Source organism: Acanthopagrus latus, chromosome 1, assembly GCF_904848185.1.
Source record: "Acanthopagrus latus isolate v.2019 chromosome 1, fAcaLat1.1, whole genome shotgun sequence".
Classification (NCBI taxonomy): Eukaryota; Metazoa; Chordata; class Actinopteri; order Spariformes; family Sparidae; genus Acanthopagrus; species Acanthopagrus latus.
The window spans coordinates 20,778,733-20,804,784 of record NC_051039.1 but is presented as its reverse complement, the minus strand read 5'-3'; the positions used below and the strand labels follow the sequence as shown (position 1 = coordinate 20,804,784).

The following is a 26,052-nucleotide window of genomic DNA, read 5'->3' as shown; positions in this document are numbered from 1 at the left end:
CTTTTCTCAAAATGTGGGGACAAATAAAGACATCTGCCTAAACAAAAATGATATGATGTCAAACAGCAACAAAGACAGTTTTACTTTATCATCTCCATGGAATAGTCACATCCAAGTGAGAAGTTGTCAGAAAATCAAATCTAAGGATATGAAACCAACAAACGAATAAAAAAAGGTAGAGGTGCAAGCAATTTCAGTTAAATAATACTCTCAATCAAGGAGCAAATACAAGAAACAACTCAAATCAAAGTTTCTACATTATAAACATTGAGTCACAAAACTCACACACACACATACACACATGCACGCACACGCACACACACACACAATAATGGAAGTACTCAACAATCACAGGTTGGGATGCACCTCAAAGATAACTGCCATTTCTGACAGCGTCTTTAAGGCTCACTTTGCCTCTGATTTAGTCACAACATGGTCTTGATCTTCACTGATGTCACTCAGGACTGAGTGATGGTTTGATTAAGTCTGAGATCAGACCAACAATAACACAGCATGGAAAAACACTGGCAGCTCATTTATTTCATACAGCAAACTGCTTTGGCACAGCTCAAGCTTTATAATCCTACTTCATATGAGTAGAAACTACTGTGCGGTGTATTTGTACCAGCAGACCTTAAACACTGAAACTTGTCTGTTTAGTTTTGATCCTTCACCAGTATGCTGATGCCTGTTGTGTTGTTTTGCTGCCTGTTCTTTATCTACATGCAAAATAATTAACTGGTAATGAGATACAGATGTCACTGACGTGAGATACATGGTACAGAGAGGAAGAAATATGGCCCGCTTCATTTACTTGTTTACCAACTGCTATAATCACATTTTGAGCCAAGGCACTGGTTAACGGGCCACATAATCTGTGTGCTGAGTTTTGCAGATATCTGCTGTAAAGATTTCTGTCCTCTCTCCAATAAAATGAAAGTTGATTGCACTTAGCTTGTGGCGTTCAAATCACCCCAAAAGAAAATAGATATTCATTAATCAACCGATAGATAAACTAACAGAATGTTGATGTCTGGGTTTTTGCCAGTTCACAGTCATATCGTCCAAACCTAACTGAGACTGAAAATGAGGTAAAGTAATCTTCCTGGACAATCTGTATCCTGTTTTTGCATTTTATATGTCTGGTAAATATTGTGCTCTTTGCATTTCTCGTCTACCTAATGCTGCACTCAAACTCTTGTGGTTTTTGTAGTTAAAATGCTGCCTCAGCTGCATCGTGTGCTGATAGTAAAAAGGTGTTTTGTTATCACAGTGACTTGCTTCTTCTATCAGTAAACGGTACAAGCTACAACTAAGAAAAAAATTAAGAAACTCACGGCTTATGGGCTTCACAAACATCCACCACCAACTTTTCTACAGCTACTTCCTCCATTTTCCCTCTGTTTGTTGTGGTTGTTGTCGGCTGCCTATGTATCGTCAATCCCCGCTTCTTTTTTTCATGTGATTTTGTCAGCGACTGTCATGAATGCCTCTCTAAGATGTTGAACTGTGCCGTTCAAAAAGATGCCAGGCACAGCACTTTTTTTTTTCTTCCTCCAAAGCGACTGCTTTCTGTCTGCCTCCCGGCCGCTATCCGTACGCTTTAAAGTGGAAAAGCAGTTTGAAAACGGTAGAATAGTGTGAACACGGCTTACAGTGGCATCACACCAGCGGCTTTGAAAAGGCACAGTGTAACGTTCCTGGAGTGTTCTCTGGAAAGTAGACTGCTGAGCATTTTATTTCTGTGCTACTAGCATAACCCAGATTTAGCACCGTGTGTTGTGCATTCATGTCTCTTTAGCTTCAGTCACGTCTGCTATCCAGGACGAGACTCGTGAAGAATATTAAATGATACTGATAGAAATCTCAGCTGCACCCCACTGTGGTCACTGTGACTGACACATAACATGACTTCAAGACTGCTTATAGTTATTTCTACTTCGGCCCAGCCACACAGAGGGAATGCAAATAAAGATGCTGTCATATTTAATTGGGCTGAAGTTGGTAGTGCAGTACTCTTATTTTGATAGAGCTGAACAACAGAAATGTTTGATCCTCAAACTTGTCAGTTTAGTTTTGTTCCCCACATTGTTCATTTATGTCCAAAGTAAAAAATGAAGTCAAATGACTTACTACTGAAAATAAAATGTGAAGAAACAACTTTATTTTTATCATATTGTTTATATATTGTAGTGTATATGTGAGATGCAGATTGACCAGTGCAGTATCTTTCGTGACACGAATCTCTTGACCCGTCCTTTATCATGTAATGTGTGTACCATCTATCTCTCTTTGTTTCCCTCTTTTCCTCTCTCCCTCACTCACTGTTAGACTGTAAGATAGATCATTAGCTTTAAATGGACTTCAATCCGCTCATTACATGTCCCATTTACCTTCACTGCATAACGCTCTACTTTTCATAACGAGACGGAAAAAAGAGGGGGGAGACGGGGGCAGAGGGAAGGAATGCACATGCGGGAAGGTCTAGACAGAATGAGAACGAGAAAAGACGAAAAGCACGAGTGTGAATCGGTGCATTAGTCAGCGAGAGAGAGTTGGGAAGTGGAGAGATGGGGACAAAGATATCACGAGAAAAAAAGACAATACAACGATACAACTCGAAACTAGATTTAAATCTAGGGTGAAACAAGCGCATAATAACTTGCTTTTTCTTTTGATTTTGATACAATCCCTACTAGCAACGTGAAATATGTATTCATATTGAATATACCTCAATTGAAAACTAAAAAAAAAAAAAAAATAAAAAAAATCATTCTGATGATGACTACGCTTCAGTTTCTTTCCCTACCATTTAACAGCTAATGACTGATGACAGAGAGGGGGAAGTATTTCAAGCATGTAATCGCCTTTTTATCAGTGTTATTTTTCTATGGTTTTCATTAACCCTGCAGTCTGTGATGCAGTGGAGACATCAGTGCAATGTGTGTGATGGCTCCACTTTATGTGTGTCTCCTCCTGTTCGTGATATATTCGCACTGTTGCACGGACAATGTCGTGTGAGGATAAGTGGTCTCACTTCATGCATGCCATAAATTTGTGTTTTAATGTGCTTTTTAATACATAAGCTCTTTGTGTGTGTAATTGTGGGCACTCCAATGATGGAGATTTACCTAATGAGTGCTTGAAGTGTCTGTACTTTTATGCTATGTTTCACAGCTATGTTTAATTATACATGAATGCATGTGTTTATAGATGTATGATGTTTACATGGATGTATTTTCTGATGGTTGTTTATATTAATGTGAATATCAATTCTCTCTGCATTTTCATGTTGTTAAGAGGTGAATGTCTTGTTCGTGTCAGCAGGGTCAATTCAGGCGAAGTGATGCATGAAGTGGTTTTTAAACAGCAATAATTTGTTTGATTCCACTCCACAAACATGTGGTTAATTTTAAAATCTGTTAAAATGATGAACAAGTAATGAAGCAGGGTAATTTGAATTTGCTGTGTTGAATTTTTCAACAGTCACTGAGGTGCTTTTTCTGCTTCTCCTTAGGCCTTCACCACAGGTTTCATCGCCTTGCTTATCTGCACTGACCCGTCCATTGACCCAATGTTCTTACTCCTCCTACTCTCCGTATCTCTTCTTCCCAACCTAACCCCACGCCTCCCTCTATCATTTTGCACTTTCCTTCAACTAACTCTTTCCAGTTCACCCCACTCCTCAGTGTGCCTCCCCCCTCTTGTCTCCTTTGATCCCTCAGCATGCTATTCGTTTTTCCCTATACTCCTCACCTACTACTCATATTTGCTTTGCTGTCTTTTGTCTCTCTGTGTCCAAGTTACTTCGTTTTCTCCCAGTTTCTGAACCTCTTTTTTATGTCTGACACATTTTTTTCTTTTCGATTTCTTCAAAGGTGATTGCTTGGAATTATGAAGCCAGAAGAGAAAGGGATTATTGGGAAAGAGAGAATTGGACATTTGACAAAGACCCCACACGGTATTCAAACCCAGGATTTGGAGATCAATTTTTTGACAATCTAGGATCACTGAGCAACTGGGGCACCCCTCAGTCTTTCCCTTTTGAACTCATTGAACTGGCTCAATATATATATATATATATATATATATAAAAAAGGGGTAAAATGGATAAAATCAAAGATAATGTGAACTCAAGGAAACTGACAAAAAGGCATGTTTTGAAGAAGAGAGCCTCGGTTCAGACAATCCTAACTTAGACAAACAGCCACTTGAATGAGCTAAATTTCTGCATCAACTACAGCAAGCAATTTACTTACTGCAACAGAGGGAAAAGGATATTAGCTTCACAAGACTCTATTAAGGTGTCTGTGAATGCTTTAGAGAAAAAGAAGCCACCGATGGTGCAGCTGCCAAGCTTTAATGCAGAATGATTCAATTATTGAATGAAGAAATTAAAGGCTTAAGAAGAGCATTAAGCCCCCAGTATTGTTTTACAATGCCTCAGATTTAAAAAATTGATCATGGCTAGCATGCCGTGAGGCATCGTCAGCCTACCAAACATTATCTGACCACATTCACTGCTTCATTTTTAAGAAATAGTGCAACTTTTTGAGTTAAAGAAGTTTTTTCTCTGCCAGAAATATGGCCCTTGGATATAACTGGTCTGTCTATGCTGCAGAAAATAGAGGAAAAGGGCAGGGGTGTGTTTTACAGTTTGATTGGAGTTTGACGAGATGTTCATAACTCAATACTAGAGACACAGAGAGTACTGACTCTGTCTCAATCTAACTATACCCTTTGTGTCCATAGATGCATGTATATAAAATGAGAAACAACAATCTGCAGTTGATACAACAGCCCTAAAATCCGGCAGATGACACATTTTGTGACAGATGACACGTCTCATGTCATCCGTCAGATGTGGGGGAGCTGTGTGTGCCGGCTAAATGGAGAGAAGTTTACCATTTCCCATTTGCATATATAGCAAAACTATAGTGATACAAAGCTGGTTTTGGAAATTGGTAAAGTTCCACTTTAACAAATGGCCCTAAAGTTTTGTTCGATTTCTTGGACTTCATATTTTACAGTTGCCTCAATAGAAAGGAACATTAGCTATTTGCACACCCTGAGTGCATTCATATTTTTGGTGTGTGCTATTATCTGCTGCTGCTACAACTCAATCTCCCTGTAGGAGCCATTTCGATTTAATCTATTCGTATATACGCCAACTTCCGTCCCCTCCTCCTGAACATTTCCCCCCTGTCACCCTTCTCTGCCCCCTGTCTTCTTTTTTCTTCTGTCTTCTGATTGTCCTCATCATCACCCTTACCTCAGCCTTGCTTCTTCTCTCTCTATTCAGTCAGTTATATCAGTTTCTGTCTTCTCTACTTTTTCTCTTGTACAGAGCATTCCACACATCATGGTTTCCACCATGCCTCATCTCTTCTTCCACCCCCCCTCTGTTTCTCTCTCCAGCTCCATCTCATCCCCGTCATTCCTCTCTGCTTGTGTGCTCCTCCCTGGCCAAATGCCACTTCAGCTAAACACTGTCTGATAATCCCCAAATGAGGCTGAGGCATTAGTATGGCATATGTGCCTTCAGCAGAGGGGATGAGGAGAAGACATTTAGCGAGTGTGGTCCATCACTATCGGTGCCATTTATACATAGGGGTTTTCACTGCGAGAAATGTGTGTAGCCTGGTGTTAGATGACGTCATGTGTGTGAGGAGACTCTCTGCATGTTCCAACTGAGTTTGAGTGCAACTTTGCAGGAAGGGACAGATTAAATAGTCTCAACTTTTCAGCACAAAGCATAGTCACACCGCTTTTTCCATTAATTACATTCAACTGTCTGGCTGTGCACGCACTCCACAGGCACACCAAGCGGGTTTGTCCAAGCAGCTTTATCGCGGGTAGAGTAGATCTTCTAGGACTACAGCTTCCAGCCATAAACAGGGGATCTCTGATTATAACTTCAGCATGTCTTGTACCTGGAAACCACCCTTTAAGACTGAACAAACTCTGCTGTGAATAATGCAGGATGACACTGCAGTAATATTGCATGAAAACAGACATTTTTTCCTCCTCCTTTCTTCTCCAGACACTTCATAGCTGACTAAAGTACTCTCAGCACTTTTCTGTAACGTGCTGGTACTTCTCCCAAAATGCTACTCCCCAACTTCCCACAACAATGTGCTTGACTATATCATACATGAGGCTATCTACAAGGTTCAGCTTCTAATGCACAGATTCAGAGCATCAACCTGTGTGCTTCAACATTAATTCTTTAAATCAAGAATAATAATTAAGTATACTATATGCTTTAATAAACTAAGCTCTATCCTGGCCTGTACAGAACAGCCACATTTTACCACAGTGTTTCAAGATGAGTGAGGCGTCAAACACAGAGACGCTGCCAACATCCATCCTAATGCAGTAACAGGAGGATCAGCAGCCTGTGTGGCCACTTGACCACTTGGTCTGATGCAAACTGTCTCCTCATAGAATTCAAGTACATCCAAATGTAAATAGGAGAAACGGAGCAAACCTCCTGCACTACATGTGTTCCAACGCATGTGTCAGTGGTAACAGCGTCACCCTTGTACACTGTAGCTCAGAGGGGGCTTGTTCTCTAAGTTAGGCCTGTCCGGCAGCGTACATCTGTCTGTGGCGAACTGCACACTGTACCACAGGCCCAGCTAGTCAGCAAAGTCAGCAGCTTAAAGTTTTACATAACACGTTTTTCCCAAAATTGTTATTTGTGGTGTTACTGTCTTAGTAATTATTCACAAGAACACACACATCATAAATATTCTACCACAACTAAAATATTAACAAAAAATGGGAAGTTTTCGGGTGACAGGCGGCTGGGCTGCTTGTTCGATACACACACACACACACACACACACGCCAACACCAAATAATTTAGAGGACTTACTTTAGGTCCTGAAAAGGCTCTGCCCTCACATGTGAAGTCTCTACAGAATGGCTGAACACCACGCCTTCGTTCCCTGCAGAGGTGGATAAAAAGTAAGAACAGAAAACACTTTTTGTGTGAAAGCCTGCCAGCTCAGGCAAACACTTAAATTGCATAAAGCAGTGCTCAGATCTTCCATGTGTCATACAAATTATGATCAAAATCAACATTATTTCCAGTAGCCATATACATTTACTGTTAACATGTTGGGAGTAGTAGGAAAATGGGGAGGATGGGGAGCTGGGTTGTGTAAATGTTCAAAGGCGATATCTTCAAGTCACTTCAAGTAGTTGTGCTGATTCCTTATGTTCAGTGTCTGTTCCTGATACGTTCATAAAAATGTCACCCAGGTGGCAATACATTGCCCCGACACCATATGTTACTATGCAACATAGTTTACATAGAATTTAGAGCATAACTGTGCTATAGAAAATGTTGGCTCTGATTTAATGCTGTCTTTAACCCCCTGTAAACAGCAAGCACTTCCGCTTTAGCCTGCAGCCCCGAACAGATGCTTGGGGAAAGTGCTGGTCATGGCTCTAGCTGAGACTGAATAAAGCATGATGGAAGGTCAGAACTGCTGCAAATTTAATACTGCGCAAGGCAATTTTTCCCACTGGCAGGCCCAAAGATAACAAACAGCTAATTAAATCGTTGGAAACTGAAGCAGCACATGCCAAGTATGGGATGACCTGGGGGAGGATGAAGACTGTCTCTCCAAAAACAACACAATCTTCAGAATAAATGCTAGCTTTGTATGTTTCTAAAGAAACACAGATAAGTTCAATCTAAACATTTTGTTATATTGCAACTTTATGTCTGTCTATTTCTCTCTTGTCACAACACTGTGTTTATGCACTGTCTAGGTTTAGGCATAAAAGCTTGTAAGGGGAAGGAAAACATCATGGTTTGGCTTAAAATACCATGTTTTAGGGATTGAAATTGCTTGGATTCCTGTGAAAAATTGCAAGTGGTTGGGAATTTCCGCAGGTTTCATTAAAAATAAGGCTCAAAATATCTCCAGGTGTCCTTATCAACTAATATCTACTGGTGTGACCTTGGTGGCATGTAATACCGCCACCACCTCCCTGTCCACCTCCTGATGGGACAGCCAGCTATTTAGTATTTGATGTGAACACAAGATGCCACATTTGCGGTACAAATGTTGGACTTTATCTGCAGTTTAAAGATACCACAACTGCTAACATTATATCCTGGCAACTGGGCTGCCAGAAGGGTGCAAAACTTAAAGTTGGTTTATTCCATGGTCTTCTGAGCACTGCACATACCTGTGTCTGGGCAACTGCACTAAAGAAAAAATCTTCAAGTTCTGTCATCAGTGGTGAAGACGGCAGTATGTGATTGCAACGCTATACAATAATGTTCTCACTTTGGCAACACAGAGGCCATGTTTGCACCAGCTTCTGAATACTTTTGGTTTCATCTCTATAATTGCAGTGGTCTGTGTTAGTCTCACGAGTACTCTGCTGCGCATACTAAAAATGTTCATCAGCTTGTCAACTTGTTGGGTGGCACTTGTCGTGGTTCATAATACCCATGAAGTGTTTTCAAAACAGAGCCAGGACATTGGAACCAGCATAATTCACACCGGGTTTATATTTTCAGACATGGAAATCAAGCCGTCTAGTATCACCTCACTTGCTGCCATGGCACCGGCTGCCATTGGCTGATTCTCATAAACAGCACGCTCACATGCAAACTGCCACATTAGCTATCCAGTCTTTGCTGTACATGTCTCGCTACTGCAAAGGGCAGCAAATGTGTGAAGAGACTGTTTGTCCTAAATTAAAAAAATAACCCTGAAAAATTGACACAAGTATGGCACGACTCCACTGATTGTCAGTGCATGAGCTGAAGTGATTATGTTGCATTCTTTGCACTGTTCAGCCACTCGTCTGTCACCTCTGTCAAACACTTACTGATGGCAACATTCCCTCAGAGTGCCTCTAATGGGCACATCAATTATCCAGGCCTGTGTGTGTGTGTGTTTTACCTACAAAGTTGAAATTGTGTGTTTGTGTAAATGCACATTTTGTGTGTTTCTAAAAAATAAAATATCAGAGCCACTGACTTATTTATACAAGCAAATGGGATGCACACACACGCAGACACATGCACGCGCACACCGCCACTTGATTTTCTCTCTCTCATTTAATGAGACAGAATGAATAAATGCGCGAGAGAAATACAGTTCACCAAAGGATAATTTTCCCATCTCGCGCCTTCGTTTTTCTTCTTATTTCTTTGAAATTGCTTCTGCCTTTTTTCTCTGCAGTTACACTCACCTGGCTTTGCTCAGGCCACTCATTGATCAGTGTCTTTTTGCCCTTTCTTTGATACTGCCCTTTTAATTACAATTCAGGCAGAAACAAGTCAGGAAAATGTCAGTGTCATAATTATAGTATGTCAGATATGTGGACGCAAAATTAATTTCAGTTTAGGGCAGTATTCTGGGTATCAGACAATGAAGCTGTCACTCTTTGTCTTATGGTGCTCCTAATAAATTAATCTGGACTGGAAAAAAGGAGATTTATTAAACTTACTTAACATTAAAGGAGTCTTGTGGAGTTTTCTTGTGGACAAAGTTATATCTAAATGCAATATTCCTCACCAAAACACATTGAGTGTATCTTTGAGCTGTCATAAATATGTTGAATGTGTACTCGTAAAACATCTGCAATTATTTTAAATACACTATTTTAAATCTAGGATTGTTTATAAAAAATCACTTGTCTTTTTTCCTTCAACCTGTAGAGAAATGGAACAGTGTAATGTAAAGGATAAACAAAACGAGAACCCATTCATACAAAACCTGCCTCACAGAGGCTACTAAATGTTTAAAACTCCCACACAACCTGTGAAAACAGTGGAGAAAAAAAACAAAAAACAAAACATATTGGTGATTCTGTGTTAGCATACAGTATGTGTTATACTGTGTGTGCTGTACCTGTGACTCGGAGTTTCTCGGTGCCAATGCTGATCTCCTCTTCATCTGCAGAAAACAGAACTCTTTCTCCATCCGCACTCCTCACTTCAAACCTCTGACACTGAGCCTCGACCATTTCTGACCCTGAGAGATTTTGTGTGAGAGAAAGAGAGAAAAAGAGACACACGGTTAACGATTTCACCAGAACCTCAAATGTCACATCTGGTAGATTATTTTATCCAGAGCACCTTTCAGCTTCATCACTGCATAGAGGTTTAGCTTCAACTAACATTTAGATGTGAACTCTCTACCCCGACATCTGTACGCTTTGTCTTTTGACACCAGTGCAAAATCAGCACAGATATTTGAACAAGTCAGATGATGCGAGATAACATGTCAGCAGTAGGAACACATGCCAATATGAAAACCGTTGACAATGGGCTCTGTGGATTAGCCAACATATGGGAGCGACTGTTTCTGGAAAGAGATGACGCTGTGACATTGTTCAAATAAAGTGCTTCTTAACACTTTATGTGTTAAGTCCATTTGCTTCCTACATGTCAGAGGAAAGATTTAAAAAAAAGCCTTTTGCACAAAACATATTCTGCAGGGCTGCATGCTGCTAGCAGTGAGACAAGTGTTAACTAATCCTTTTGTAAAATAGTGTGTGGGCACGTTGTGAGCCCACATCATGACAGTAAAGATGAATAGTAAGCAGGGACCTCTGAGGTAAAATGTTACAAACACAAGAAAACAGTCAGACAGGACTGCCTTGTGTTTGGAGTTTGTAAAGTCTGTGTAAAACGTTTCCCTCTGTGACTATGCCTCCAGGACACAAATATCCTTTGCAGAGAAATGTAGAGTGTGACAAAGCAAATGTGGAACATGTTGAAGACTGTTGAAGACATGTATTTACACACACATATTGAACAATCTGTGTGCAGAGGAACAATAGACAGGGGAGAGAAAATGATTATTTCAAACTCCTTCCTGCTTGAAAAAAGTTGAGATGAGCTGCTTACAGTGACCGATGCATCAAGGTTACATTTCCACAAGGTAAAGTGCTCAGGTACCCTGCAGTATCACTGTAAAAAAAGAACATGGAGGATCTATGATTGTGGAATATCTTTTTTGCCCTATTTAAAGGTGCAGTGGGTGATTTTGGAGAAAGACAATTGATTGAGTTTCATTCCCAGCCCAACCCAAGCGTTAATATTTGACTACCTGCGAATGAGATTTACAATCAACTATCTTGTATCCAGTATCACCTACCGCAGCTACCTTAGAATTTGCTTTGATCTTTCTCTGGAACTAGTGTGCCATCCAACTAGAGCTATGTTTCATGTTGTCCTCACTGCAACTACAACGAGAACATGTTAAAACAATTTCTGGTCAACTGGTCGATATCCCCATCCTTTTGGTGGAGATATGTGGCTATTGACCACAGTTTATCGTGGCAACACACAAGATTTAGAAAATCTCAGTAGATTTGTTGTAGACCTTTTCAAGAGAAGGTCTGCAGAGAGGTCTGAAAAGTTGATCAATCTACTGACAAACTTGACAAATCACCGGCAGCGGTTTCAATGTCAGTTTGCCCTCAGTTCATTCTGTTCAACAATGTTTCCCTTCATTTTGTCATTTGGACTGTGATGTGCTGCTATTCCAACCCTGCTGAGCCTAAAGAAAAGCCTCTCTCCCTCTCTGCCTACCCCCTTACTTCACTGTCTGGGCTCCCAGGCTATTACAAGTGTCAATTAGAAACCCAGAGTGCCTTGTCAGTAATAATCAAACTTTATTAGCAGCCATCAATCTGGGATTAAGTTCTTTTTCTCATCTCTCCTTCTCTGTCTTTATCCTGTCTATCTCTCCCTCCTTAAGCCTCTCAGTCCTCAACCAACTACGTGAAAAAGCAATTGAGATTTGTGTTGTGAAAGGCTCACCCTAAAGCAAGGTGTGTGTACGTGTGGCACAAATGCATGCAAAGACTTAAGAGATGGAGGGGAGGTGGGGAGGGAGGGCTGACAGATACGGGAGAAGTTTGGTGAGAGGGAGATGAAAGAACAGAGAAGGAGAGGTTCACGCTTGAGAAGGAGGGATAAAGAGGAGGTGAAGCTGAAGTGAAGTTTCTGTCTCAGACATCTAGCTAGTCGTTTTTGGCTGTTCGGGTCTCGTCCTATAACACAGCCCGTAGTGTGGATTTCCAACATGGGTGCAAGTCAGTGCATTTCCGAAGATTAGTGTTTTATTCGCCGAGAAATGTCTTCTTGTCTTCTCAGGAGGAGCGTACAAAAGATTCTGAAACAGCAGGAGATCGGCGGATTCAATTCAACAGAGAGAACTATATAAAAAAAAATTTAAAAAAAAAAACTTAAGAGAAGTTCTTGTATAACACACACATTTCAAACAAACTGGAGAGGAGCAGTAGAATCAGACAATGATGTAATCTGTTGTCTGTTTTCAGCTATTGACAAATACCTCAACCAGTGTCAGGCTTGTCTGAAAATAACACAGAGGTATGACGGATTATTTTGTAAGGATCCGGTCTTTAGCTATCGTGTCACGACTCAGTCTTCTTTTTTTGCGCTGGAGCTGTAAAATGTAATTTCACAATAAATCTGCCTTAAAACAAAGCAATACGACATACAACATGAGACAAAATGGACAGAAGTTATTAGTCTGAAGTGATCGCGTTGAGAAAAGGCTGGCCGGTGGAAACATCTCCGCCAAGCTTTTTTACTTTATGCAAATGAACGGCGGTGGGGGTGTTGCAACAGGGAATTAAAGGTTTGATGCGTTCACTTTCTTTTTTTATGCTGTGAAACTTCTTTTGAGTTGCGTTCTAATTGATGTGTCAGTCAGTAATCCTCTAAACCGCGAAATGGAAGAAAGGCTTAATATAGCAATAGTCACTTGTGAAATGTTTGTTCTGGATGTCTGTTAACACCGACAGTCGTCAAAAGAATAAAGCTCAAAAAGCATGGAATATCAAGACTCTCCGCAGCGACGCTAATAAAATTTAGAGGCTTTGAAATTACATAACATCATTGTGTTAAATGTCTCTTGTCACTGTACACATTAGACACCATTGGGTGTTGAGAATGTGAGGGGTGGCTTGTCCAATAATACAGATCTGGTCCTTTTGTTTCATCTTGTTAGTGATCTACAGGTAGTTAATTTTAAATCTGATGTTTAAATTAAGTGCTTTTGGTCAATTAATTTGTGCCTGTAAATGTCTCTCCTACTGGTTACAACAAAGTAATTCTGCTGTCACCAATAACAACAGGACTCCTCGTTAGGCAGACATGTTAATTGATGCGCTGACTTAAATAACCACTTCCTGACAGGATCTCCTCTGTTGTCACGAGTGAATCCCTCAGCAGGAAACTTCAGTAATAATAAAGCTTTTGAAATAACCCACTGATGATGAGAGGAGCAGGAGAAGTAACTATGACAAAGAGAAGCACTACAGTACACTGCATGTGACTGAGGTCCTGAGTCAGATCTGAACTTTTCAACATCCTCACATCAGCTTCAGTCTGCTGAGCCATCAGGGTGCCTTACAGCCATTTTAATGTTTTAACCATGCTGCTAGAGCCCTGCGTTCAGTTTATTACCACTTAAAAACACTGCATTCAATTTAGGATAATGCATGCACGCTCAACTAAGTTTTGCCTATTCATGCCAGCCTGCTGTTACATGTTCATTTCTGGCTGTCACACAAAATCCCTGATGGCAAATGTAGTTCCAAATGTAAATTGGTATACAAACAAAATCCTTTCAGTATCACAGTTAATAATGAATGAAAACTTCTCTTTCCCACCTAAAACCAAAAATTTAATGTGGTGGTTGTGATTTTTAAGTCCCCTTTCCCTTTCTCCTTTCCCTTAACTGTACAAAGGGCCCTCAGAGATCCCAATGCCTCCTACAGCATTGTTTAATTATCCAACTTCTGTTTCTAATAATTAATTAATTAATTAATTAATTAATTAATGGTGTGTTAGGCAGTGTAATGTGGTGTGAGAAACACCTATCGGACAGTCAGGTGACTCCATGTAAGGTCACCCATAGTCATAGTGAACAGAAGTATCACCCAGCTCTGCAGTTTCCTTCAGTGCCTCAGAAGCTTTTTGTTTTGGCGTCACAGGCCACAACTGCACTATGTGATTCAATGTCACTGCTTCCATCCACTTTGTTTCAGATGCAGGTGAAATAGTTTTGCATTCACATTTAGGGCATTTAGCAGATGCCTTTGTACAAAGCCGCTCACAATAAATCATACATACATTCCTACACTGATGGCGGTGGCTGCTATGCAAGGTGCCACCCAGCACATCAGGAGCAATTTGGGGTTCAGTATCTTGCCCAACGATACTATAACATGCAGACCAAGGGACTCGAACCAGCGACCTAAGAAGACACTGGCTCTGCCCCTGATCCACCGCATGCTACCTGCCCATTTAGCAGCAAGACAAACATTTCTGTCACATATTTGCCCCAAGTCTTATTTGAGAGAGAATATTCTCGATATACATGTATACTAGTCAGTGCTTCGATGACTTGATGGAAAATAAATGACTTGAGACTCAACTTTGACTTGCGACTTGTAACTTGACCTGCTACATTGTAACTCAAAAAACTTGTCTGTTTCAGTTTTGTTTAATAGGTTTTTAGGTCTGGCTGTCAGTATTTCACCGTTTAAAAGTGATGAGGAGATGACTGAGAAGAAAACAAGAAATAAAAAAGCTTTTACAAAGTTATTTGTCATTTGTTTGATTACATTTGTTTCACTGAATAACACACACTATTCATTGCGACACTTTTTGAGCAGATTAGATAAACTGTGTGTATAAACTGTGAATGTGTAAACAGTTGATCTGGTGCATTCACACAGCAAAGGTTCTGCTATTACGCTCTTCTTCTGTTGAGGCTGTCAAAGTTGTCAAAACAACAGGGTTTTTATCACCAGTTCAAGGGCACATCAACAACACTCGGGACACTAAGGCTGGAGATGGTGCTCCAAAGTGACTCACTGTTACACTACAGAAGCATGGCTCCCTAAACTAGCTAGCGCCTGATGGTCAATTTTAAGCATTTATAGGTTCCTTTAATCACAACTTTAAATGAACTCTGCCTCTGTTAAAGAGGCCCTCCTCTTTTCCTTGCAACTCAAGTTCTGAACAGGGTAAAAATTAAATAAAGAATTTATTAAACTTTCCACATACTTCAATGGAATTCTTAGTTCTCCAATTTGTGTTCTGTAATTAATGAGCGGACATTAAAATGGTCCCTGTGTAACTTTTTTTACAGCAGCACATTAAAGCATTGAGGCCATAATAAAGTTATATGGGTTGGCTATCCTGGATTTTTAATTCAAGGCTTTAAATTAGGGCTTCTAGCAATGATGGGATGTGACGCAAGAGGACACTGTAAAAGGATTGCGGGATAGGTACAAAGGAGAGTGTGGATAAGCCAAGTAAACACTCTATGCATGGTTGATTTTCCCAAACAGGTCAAGATGAATTTTTAATTAAAGTCAGCTTCAATGTGCTTCGTGATTACGCCTCCCTACCACCCTCACCTCCCTTTCCCTCAGTATCCTTCTCTCACGCTCTTGCAGATTAGAGATCGCAGGAGTGCGTGAAACAGTATGTGACATTCATGTAATTATTTGTTCTCTAAGTGTGTGTGTCTGGTCTTGAATAGTTTTTGCATATATCCCTGTCGAAGCATATTTGCATACATGAATGCTAATACATTCTCCAGCCAAGGGAACACTTCTAAAATTAGGCAATATGTGTCCCTTGGCTTGTAGAGAAAGTCTGGTCTTGTTTAAATGACACTATAGTTTTTCTTAGGTCAAAATTCTGGCAATATGCTAAATGCAGCATTATGGCTCTTAAGTAAAAGATGAGGTTATATAACTCAAGCTTTAGTGTCCTTGCATTGGTTCAATGTGGATTTTATGACTGTTTTTAAGATTCCTCTGGCTGCTTTCAGTGCTTGGCTGGGTCTGGCCATTGGCTAAATCATTTTTCACCTTTTATGAATTAAAGTACAACGGATCTCCAGGCAGGGCCCATTCAACAGCTCCACAGTCTAGACTCTAAGGTTAGGGGGACTTCAGGCCTCTTCTGCAGGAGTATCAGAAAAATTGACTTTCTGGAGACATAATGGCTGACCTGAAATAATCTGTCTGATAATAGAAGGTGTAAGGGAATTTCTACGACTTCATCTTTACCTCTAAAAATAATTTGTGCCAGTGACATACTACACTGTCCCCTGGTTATGCACATTATGTTGCTTGTCCAGTGTTTCCACAAAAGGAAAACTAAAAGGCAATGTTTTTTCACTGTGTGCATACGTGTCATCAATTTGTAAAAATCAGGTCAATCAGGTCACGAACAGGTGCAATTACAGACATTTTAGCTCTGTGGAGCTTCTCTGTCTTGACGCACTCATGCACAAACCAAAAAGTGTCCTGACACCAAATCCACCAACTGAGACTTTGAGCAGGAACCAATCTACATTTGTCTCCTGGAAAAAAAATGAATAAATAAATTTAAAAAATACTGACAGTGTCTTGGACATTTTTGTCAACTCAACAGGAGCAGCAATCTCGCCCTAAGATTACATTGGCATTAAGCCTCCCATTGGCTATGCTCCAATGATCATCAACCCACGCATACATATGCAAACACACTTGCCAAATGTACTCACCCTCTAAGTGATGTGACCACAAGGCAGGTTTCTTATTCATGTATGCAAACTATTGTATGTCTATGTGCATATCCGTGTGTTTATTAATAATCATGCAAACAAAGAGCAATGAACCAGAGCAAACAGGACTGTGTGCTGTACAAGATGCAGGGATTGATGGATAACAAGCGGCCATGCTGCATCCTTCTTGCCAACAGTTTTATGAAGTAGTAAACGTAAATAGTGATACAACAACATGGACAGTGTGAACAGCAGAGACCCATTTTATTCTTTTGTGCTATATCTCCAGTTAAAAGTTACTAACAACACAAAATAACTTTCCCTGTCAGGTGAATCATTTTGGCTTTGACTGGATTTTACCCACTAAACTTCCTGATTAGTTATTCAAACATTGCAACGCTTATCGTGGATTAAGATGAGCATTCTGTTGAGTGAGTCGGGCTGATATGCTTGTCAGTTCCCCTCCTGTCTAGAATGTCAAATTTAATGAATATTCAAAAGCCCAATGGGCTCTTTTGTGTGTTCTGCGAGGGGAAATGTTCCTGAGGGGGGATTTGTGCAAACCACATTACGCAACGCATGGCACATATGTGGAAATACTTAATCAAATGTTGAGTGAAATGTTTCTCCATCTTCTTTGTGAAAATAATAACGCTTCGTTCCCACGAAGGAAATTACTTGATGCGTTTGGTTCCACATTATCAAATAAGCCCTCGTGGTTCTGAGCAAGGAGATGGACTGAATCTGCAGTTGAATGGCCATCAGAGCTGGTTAGGAAACACTCGAACCATGTCAGGAAGGACCACTTAATGTGTACAAAATTAATCTATTTCGGTTCACTCCTTTGAAAGCTTTCCCTTTTTGCTTGATGCACAAATGCACTTTGTGACTTTTGTGTTGCTTTACTTGTTATGGGCCCCTAGTTGCAAATATACTATAAAAAAAATAAAAAAAAAAAGAAGAGGAAAAAAGAAAAGAAAATTATATATTGTAATAGCTTTCAACCTCGTATGGTTCAGACAATAAAAGTTTGGATTTTGGATTTTTTGGTTAAACATAAAACCTTTCTTATTCATCATTTCCTTGCTGACTAATAATGGAGGTTTTTACACTTATAATCCTGACAGAATATTGTATTGTTGATGATCATCTGCCTTTTTTGCCTTTATTTTATACTGCATAGCACAAAACTGTAAACACACAAAGCAGTCACCCTGCTCAACTACAGTACTCATCACAAGATGATCTTCTATAAATGCTGGTATTAGTTTGCTTAGCTGTAGGACTCATTTTATACTCCAGAGATCACTTGATGAGCCATACTGCAGTTCCCTTAAAGTGTCTTTGCTTGCATTTGTTGTCACTTAAGTTAGGTTTGATTGAATATTACTATCACATCATCTCTCTCTTCTTAATGACCTGCAAAATGTCTGCCTTTTACCCCTGCACAAGGTACAAGGTTTAAAATGTTCAGTTGTGCTGAAAGCTGTTGTTACCAGGCACAGCAGCATTGGCTGGTAACGTTTTCACCATGTGAGTCTTTGTGTGTCTGTGTGTGTCATTATGGCAAAGGATGGAGACACCAACCACGTGTGATTGAGATCGAAGTTCGGTGCTCACGGCAAGTGAGACTGTTGACGGATGTCATGACTGGTGTGATTTCCTCTCTCATTCAGGCAGTAGGTGGTAGTGGTGCTGTGCTGAATTGTATCATACAAAGAAGTGTTTCTGTGATTCTTTGCCCTTAGATGTGTTGTAACGTCCGCCAATGTAATAATGTCCACGGACATTACATGTGTAATATAATGCAATAATTACCATACATTTTAATTTGGCTGCATAAGTTCTCATATCATATCATATCATATCACAGAGACCACCCACAGTCCTTAGCCACCGAAACTGCTTAAATGAAACACTTCAAACAGTCAGGAGTCAAGTTGTAAGCCAACTTGGTGCAAAATGAGTTGACTGAAGTTTACAAAGAGCTCTGTACTGTAAGTTAAGTGCTACATCGCACCAAAGTGAATGAATACAAGAGGGAAAGAAGAAGGGAACAGAGAAAGCAACTGTGTTATTTTGACCCTCGGAAAGTAAACATCATGCAACGCGGCCATGATGCAACAGTGGGAAAGAAGCTGGTCACCACATCATTGTGTTTCTAACACTCAAAGAGAGAGACAGGCCCTCTGCTGCACCACAGCACACCTTTAATCTCCTCAAGGTGTCTCTCAACAGAAACAGACAAAGATAAATGAGGACAAAGATCAGAAAGGGAGTAGAGGGAAATACTGGGGTGAAAGGAAAAAACTGCCTTGCAAAGCACTTTTTAATCCAACTTTTGAATTTTGCCACAGGTGGGAGGGAGAGATTCATGCACTGAGGGACACAAATTATTTATTTAGAGTTGATTACAGTCATTAATATAGTAAGGGAGGAGAGAAAGAGACAGAGGGAGAGATAAACGAGTGCCGTTTGTCATCTGCATTAATCAACCTGATCTCTGGAGCGGGGCTGTGGGATGGAGGGAAGATGAAATGGTTGAAGGTGCAGATGAAAAGACAGGCGAAGATTTTACCAAGCAGCTACATATTTCTATGGAGTTTAGGTCCCCAAACACAACCCAGCAACTACTGTATCTGTTAACACAATTAATGATATTGCTAGCCTGGGGCCTATACTTGAAATGAAAACAGGAAACCTTATTCAGTAGACTAAATTTGATTTCATTTAATTATCCTTCCCTTCCCTGAATTGAAGATTCTTCATAGAGTAGTTGATGTAAGTTAAATAAGTCATTTTTTGTGCACCCCATGTATAATTCCTCATTAAATCTTACACCATTCTTTTTCCCTTCCTTGTCTTTTTGATGTATTCTTCCTTTGTCTAGACAACAGAAATGTGACATACCCACAATGTTGAGTATGTCTGGAGGCAGACTACTGTTGGGGTTCTGATCAGGTTTTTGGAGTAATCTCTGTATATGTTTGCTCAAGAAATCCTGATGACTGAAACCAGCTAAATCCTTGACCATAGTTTTGAAACTATTTTGGGACAGGGTGTTTTATAATGGAGGGTTTGAAAAGCAGAGCTTAAATATTTTTCAAGACTTAATTAAGCAGACTGAAGCAGGTTTATCAGACAACTTAGGAGTGATTAGATCAAATTAAGTAACTATCTGATCTACCAATTCACAATAAGGTAGGCAAGAACATTAAGAGAGAGATAAGATGTTCATGAGTACAGAGCAGGACAAATTGAATATCTGGTATAGCAGTGGTGGCAGAAGTATTCAGATGCTTTACTTAAGTGAAAGCACTAATACTCCACTACAAGTATAATCAGCAAAATGTACACAATGTATCAAAAGTTGAAGCGCTCATCGTTCAGTAAAATGGTCCCAGCCAGCATTCTCTGCTTTGGGACTATGTGTTTCCTGGCTAATCCAGGAGGGTTTTCAAAAAGTTGATTTAGAGATTTTATTTTCAATGCATAAAAAAATGCTTCGTCATTCAGCGTATCAAGATTGATATTTAAAACATCTGCAGATACATGCACTTAAGTGAATGTACTCTTTCTGACGCTGCAGTACAGAATGAAGCGCAAGTCAGCTAAACGTAAGCTAAAGAGAAGCTTTGGCACATGTGTATCTATAGGAAGGGGTGCTCGCCATGCTGCTAAACTCAGAGGGAAATAGCTGCAGCCAGTGTCACACTATTTTGAATTGCTGTAGTTGTGTACTTTGCAGTGAACAAATTTGAAAGACTACTAAAAGGAAACTTAGCAAAAATGTTGCATTATGTTGCCAGGTTGTTACACTAACAAGCTAAGTTTAGGGTGATGCTAAACCTGAAACCAAACCTGAGTAGCATCAGGCTTGGAGGGGTGCATGCTAACTTCATGGTTAAACTCATGAAACATGCTTTATCTAAGAGATTTTTAAGTGAGAGAACTATCTAAATATTTTTATTTTATTATAAATTTGAAAGGAATACACCTCAGCCAACTAGCTATATCACAAATACAGGTATTGACACATTTGAATGGGAAAACAAACCTTATTTGCTCAATTCATTGTTAACTTATGTGCTGTGTGCAAAGGTGTGTCTTTGCAGGAGCACAGTAATTCTTTGGAAAAAAGGCAACAATCTGATGAAAAATATCACACACTATATGTATGTGTCGGCTTGAAACAACAACGTGCAAAAGTAGCTGTGCCGCCTGTCACTTTTGTCATCCATTACTTCAAACAAAAATTAAATATCGTAATGGATGAATGAGGGGAACAGCTGCTGGGCTTGAAACTTTTTTAAAGTTTTCATGCCAAGTTTGGATTTGACCAAAAACTTGGAGCAGGTTCAAATGTTTCTCGCTTTCTTTCCCGGTCAATGTGTGTGCCTTTCAAACCTGTAGACAAGCCCCAGGCCCAGACCCAAACTTATCACAAGACCTCAGAACAAGACATAAAAAATAGCAATAGTTTCCCATTTGCACGCTCCCCCTGTTGAAGTTGAAGAACTTGTGGCTCTGGGTAGATCTGATTTTACAGCTTTCTACTGACTTGACATGACTGTGTGAACATAATTACATTAATATCCTGATGTCATGGCAAATGCAAGCTGCAAGAGATAATAATCTTGCATTTAAATATGAGTTAGTGAGCCTTAACTGAGACATTTTATTAATTGACCTTTTAAATTTGCAATAAAAGCCTAGTGCCAACTTACAGTACCTACTTTTAGGCAGCGTGGTGCTTACATTAAATGGTTTTTGCAGAGAGTAGTTGGCATCTGACTTAATTCATATCAATGTTCTTTGCACTCTTTTATTACTCTGCAACACGCAGTTAGAAAGATTTATTCAACATCTTGCAGTTATTAAAATTCCACCTGGATAACAGTGCCAGTTTAGTGCTTAAAATGTAAACATGGCAATAGTGCCTAAGGGGATGTAGTGGTGTTCAAAATTGAACGTAAGTCTGGAAGGCAGCTTGGGCGATTTAGACTTTGATTCATAATAGGCAGAGTTATGAAATGTTTGCTTTCCAAACATGCCTAAAGGAATACGGAGTCATTGCTCTGACCTTGTGGCAGATTTTTCAAGCATGGAGCGTATTGCATTATTCATGTTTAAGCACAGACAATGCAGACAAAGACAATGCAGTTCCACATTATTAGTGTGGCCCACAGAACACATTTTGTCAGCTTGCACCATTGTTGGTTGTAAAACAAGCAGTTTTTTATCAGATGGTTGCAAATTTATGAATTACATGGAATTACATTGATGGCTTTACTGTCAGCTTTTCTACCTGACGAGGTGATTTTATGCAGATGTGCAGCTGGATTACTAAGAGAGACTGAAGGTACACTGTTGCTTTATGGCAAACAATTTCCTGCTGTCCTTGCAATAAACATTGCATGCTCATAAACACACATAAAGTCTTCTTTATTGCGCTAAGACGACAGAATTCTTTCTTGACTTGCGTCATGGAGCAGCATTTTTCTGATGTTTTAATTTCCTTTTATTAAACACGGAAAAAAAGCAGATGGTTATTGTTCACGGCCATATAACTCTTTCCAGTGTATAAACAGTAAAATAATGTTGTGGCTTTTACAATGCTCCGCTCAATACTTTAACCATAGATAAAACATTTCCCAGGTCCTATTATGTGATGAAGCTGCAAACTCTAGACAAAATAAACTACCACATCAAATAGGACTGCAAAATTGATTCAGTGCGTCTCAGATAAGGTCTAAAGACAAAGAAAAAAAAATCTTTACAAGCTTTCTGAAGGATTTATTCAAACATATTAAAGTGCACTCTATTGTCATAGCATTACTTTGTCTATGACTCCAGCCTGTTTCATCAAGTGTATGAAAAAGAGTAATGGAGTGTGTGAGATATCATTAAGGAACTTTCAGTGATGGACATTTGTGAGGCAGTTCAGTGTGTTTTGATCAGTAAGCTGCTTTATTAAAAGTAAAAAGAAAAAACAGTAACCACCATTTTATAAAACCTTCACGGCCTATTCCAAACATTCTTTTGCGACATATGCTTGCAATACCTGGGATGAGCAGAGCACTCTCATGCTTGAAGCACTATATATCTATCATTTCATTATTGTGTCCAACCACCAGCAACAGTATGAAGCCTATAGTTCACTGGTGCAGAAGGATGACCTCGTATGGTCCATTAAATCTGTTCCTTACGGCAAACAAAGCCACACATATGAACAAGTCGTGAAAACAATATTTGCCATATTGCAGCCAAAACAATACGCAGACAATTAGCCTTTGTGCAATTAAAGTGCAATCATAAGGATAAATGGCAACAGCGGCAATAAATCCATGTCTTTATTGAGTCCTTGATGGCCCTTTAAGTGTATTCCAGTTTGTTAATGCTTAGCTCTATGTATTTTTAATTGCCTCATTAGAACCATTGATTTGATCATAGAGAGGAAGTATAAAATGAGGAAGACGTGCTGTCTGAACTTGGCTGATTGGATGGGGGGGGGGGGGATAAAATTAGACTACTCAGTATCTCTGCGTTTCTCCGCCAGCAAAATCAAGCTGGAGAGATCTCACTGTAGCTGAAAATGTGATCACTGCAAAATATGATTGTTATGTACATCATTTGTTTCTCAGAGGGGGATTTGAAAAGATGTAGAGTCATAATTAGACTGTGTGTAATGGAACAATTGAATTTTATGCAAGGCTTTGCAAGTGCTCACTCCGCACACTAATCAGAAACCAATTTCAACTGACTTTCAAACTGCTCAAGCAATGGCATGTGTCTGAAAATAAGTGAAAACATAATCAATTTTATGTGTTCTTATATGACTACACTTAAAACTGTAGATCAACTCATTAGAGTCATAAGAACAGCAACACATGACAGAGTTCGGCAACACCTTCTGTTAGGGTAGCAACCATTAACTTGTTTATTAGCCTGCATATTAGTAGAATTTTGGCTCCCCATTGGCTCCCCATGCTGTCATCTAAAGCCCTATGACCGAGTCCCTATCAGGCTTTTTCGTAGCTGGATACAATTTGTTGCTTTTCAAAATATGAATGAGCATACGGATAGAGAAAAGGTCTGCATGCAAGTGAGTGGTTGAGCAAGTGGGAGAGAGAAATGGGCAGTGAATACTAGCGGAGCAAAGAAGAAATAGTAACACTGAAAATGTTTGCTTTTAAGGCTCGTGTCATACAGTCATGGCTGGTATTGTGTTAAGTCTTGCAATTTAGTGTTTTGTTACATAAGGACAGATGTTATCTATACTGTGTGGTAAGTGAAGGAAAATTACTTTTCTGTGGTGCTGCAGGCTTGTACAGCCGACACTGAGCAAAGTTTATAAAGATCACAGTTCATGTACAGCAACTTATTACTAACAATCAATAAGCAGTAATTATGAGGAACATTGCAGGGGAAAACAGTGGGAGTTAGCCCGTCTTAGCTTGACACAAGAGGGCTGATGGTGTCACATTTGATTCAGTTTGTCAAGATGCCAGTGGCTGACACACCAGACGATGGTCAGTCGGCATTGTCGAGGCTGTCAGTGAGCGTCTGTGGCTCTAGTTTGTTTTGGCAATGAACGACCCCTGTCAGCAGCTTTTTGTGCAATAGAGCATGTAGAATCAGTGCACACTTAGTGAGAGAAATCACTCTTAATGGCTGTTCATGTGCGCCCTCTACAGGTTTGTAAATCACACAGAGGTACTTCCACCCAGGCAGGGGCAGAATGTACTATGTTCTTTGCAGTAGGGGTGGGAGAAATAATCAATTCTTTGATGCATCGCGATACAGATGTGGACGATTTTGAATCAATTCAGAAATGTCAAAAATCAATTTTCTAAATGTTAATTGACAACGTGATGTCGATGGAACGCAAGAAGAGGAACTTGGAAGCGCGAAAGTGCAGCGCCTGGACAGCCGATGGCGTGTGTGGTTTCTGGGCTCTCTTCCACGAAAGGTGTCAGCGTGTAGTTTGATGATTAAAAAAAAAAATAATAATAAAAATTCTGCGGAGGCAAGGCTGGGTGGAATGATAGAGCAGTCTTTATTGAAACAGAACTCAAGCCAGCGTCCGAATCAGAATCGGCCACATTCTGATGTTCTCAAATCTACGGCAAAAGCAAGGCCAAAATGCTTCACCCTCTGCCCTATCAGAACTCCTATTGAGCCTTCGATCTTATGAGATCTACCAAGTGCCACCCACCTTTCTCCGGTGTGGGGGCCTTTTTTAAAGTCTATTTTCCATACCCACCTACTTCTCCTAATTGGTCACATTGATAGATTAAAGGTACATCTATCCAATGGGAGAAAGAAAGAAGGGTCTGCCTCACACCCCCTATGAAATAACTCTTGCGTGTGTTACTTAACTTTGCTGATGTCAGCTAAAGTGGACAGGATGGTCTCTCTATATTCAGATGACAATGTATACGTTGAGTCAGCTCCTTGAGTCAGCTCCAAACCTCTGGTGTGGGCCCCTTCCTGTAGCTTATCTCTGATGCCCACCTCAGAGCTGTTCAAGGCTCCTGGTCATGGGCACCTTTGCCCTCTCGCATTCCCACAGGGAGGCATCTGGTCCTGTCCCATCCTGTCTTCCCAGAATGTGTAAGAAAAACACAGACACTACACGTGCACACAACAAAAAAACACAAGTTGGCTGAGCGCATCATTCAACCAGCACCCTCTGCTTTAAAAGCAAGCGTGTGGAAGCATTTTGGCTTCTATGATATTGAAGGGAGAAAGGACCTGGACAAGAGCCACACAACATGCAAGTTGTGTCGAACTAAACCAAAATATTTTGGAAACATGAGAAACCACATTACACGTTTCCACCCAGAGGAGGAAGAAAAACAGTTGGTTGTAGTTGCTTCCAACCAGAGGACCATCGAGTAAGCGATATTAAATCTTCCACCCAACTCAGAAAGAGTGAAGCAAATTACAAACTCTATTGCAACTTGGTATTCAGCCATCAAGAACCCGGGCTTCCATGCTATGTTTGTGCATTTTGGAGCCGAGATACAACGTCCCATCTTGAAGGTATTTTACTGACACTGAGAACAAGACCAAAATCAAAGTCATGGAATATGATTAATCAATACCATTTAATTAAGGCCTTTTTCATATTCTTTGTATCAGAGCTGCTTTTTGTATTTTCTAGCTGTGACATAAATAAGCTGTAAACAGATTTGCAGGGTAACCGTGAGTCTGAGGTTTACTGTCCTGCCCTCCACAGGGTCTATCAGGTTTGACTTTCCTTTCTGCAGATGTTTAAGTGCCTTTTTTGTATGAAAACTGTTTTTGAATGTAGTATACAGCAAAATGTTTGTTTTTTGGTCTGAGGGATTCTATGCTCAGGATTTTGTTTATAGTGAGAAGTATTGGACTTTATGTTGTTAGTTATTTAGAAAATGTTGAAGTCCACAAACACTATTTTTGTGTTAGAGCTGCTTGTACAGGA

The 26,052-nt window shown here is 40.0% G+C and overlaps 1 protein-coding gene across 8 annotated transcripts in view; it reads right to left on the bottom strand.

The window, feature by feature from the left end:
- Window positions 1-26,052, bottom strand: part of LOC119028631 (zeta-sarcoglycan) — a 325,032-nt gene that overhangs the window by 40,392 nt on the left and 258,588 nt on the right. For all 8 annotated transcript variants that reach the window (XM_037114889.1, XM_037114843.1, XM_037114850.1 and 5 more), the window contains 2 exons: window positions 9,888-10,010; window positions 6,881-6,953 (listed from right to left, as the gene is read on the bottom strand). In XM_037114889.1, the coding sequence (XP_036970784.1) occupies window positions 6,881-6,953; window positions 9,888-10,010 (196 nt within the window). The remainder of the gene's footprint in view (window positions 1-6,880; window positions 6,954-9,887; window positions 10,011-26,052) is intronic.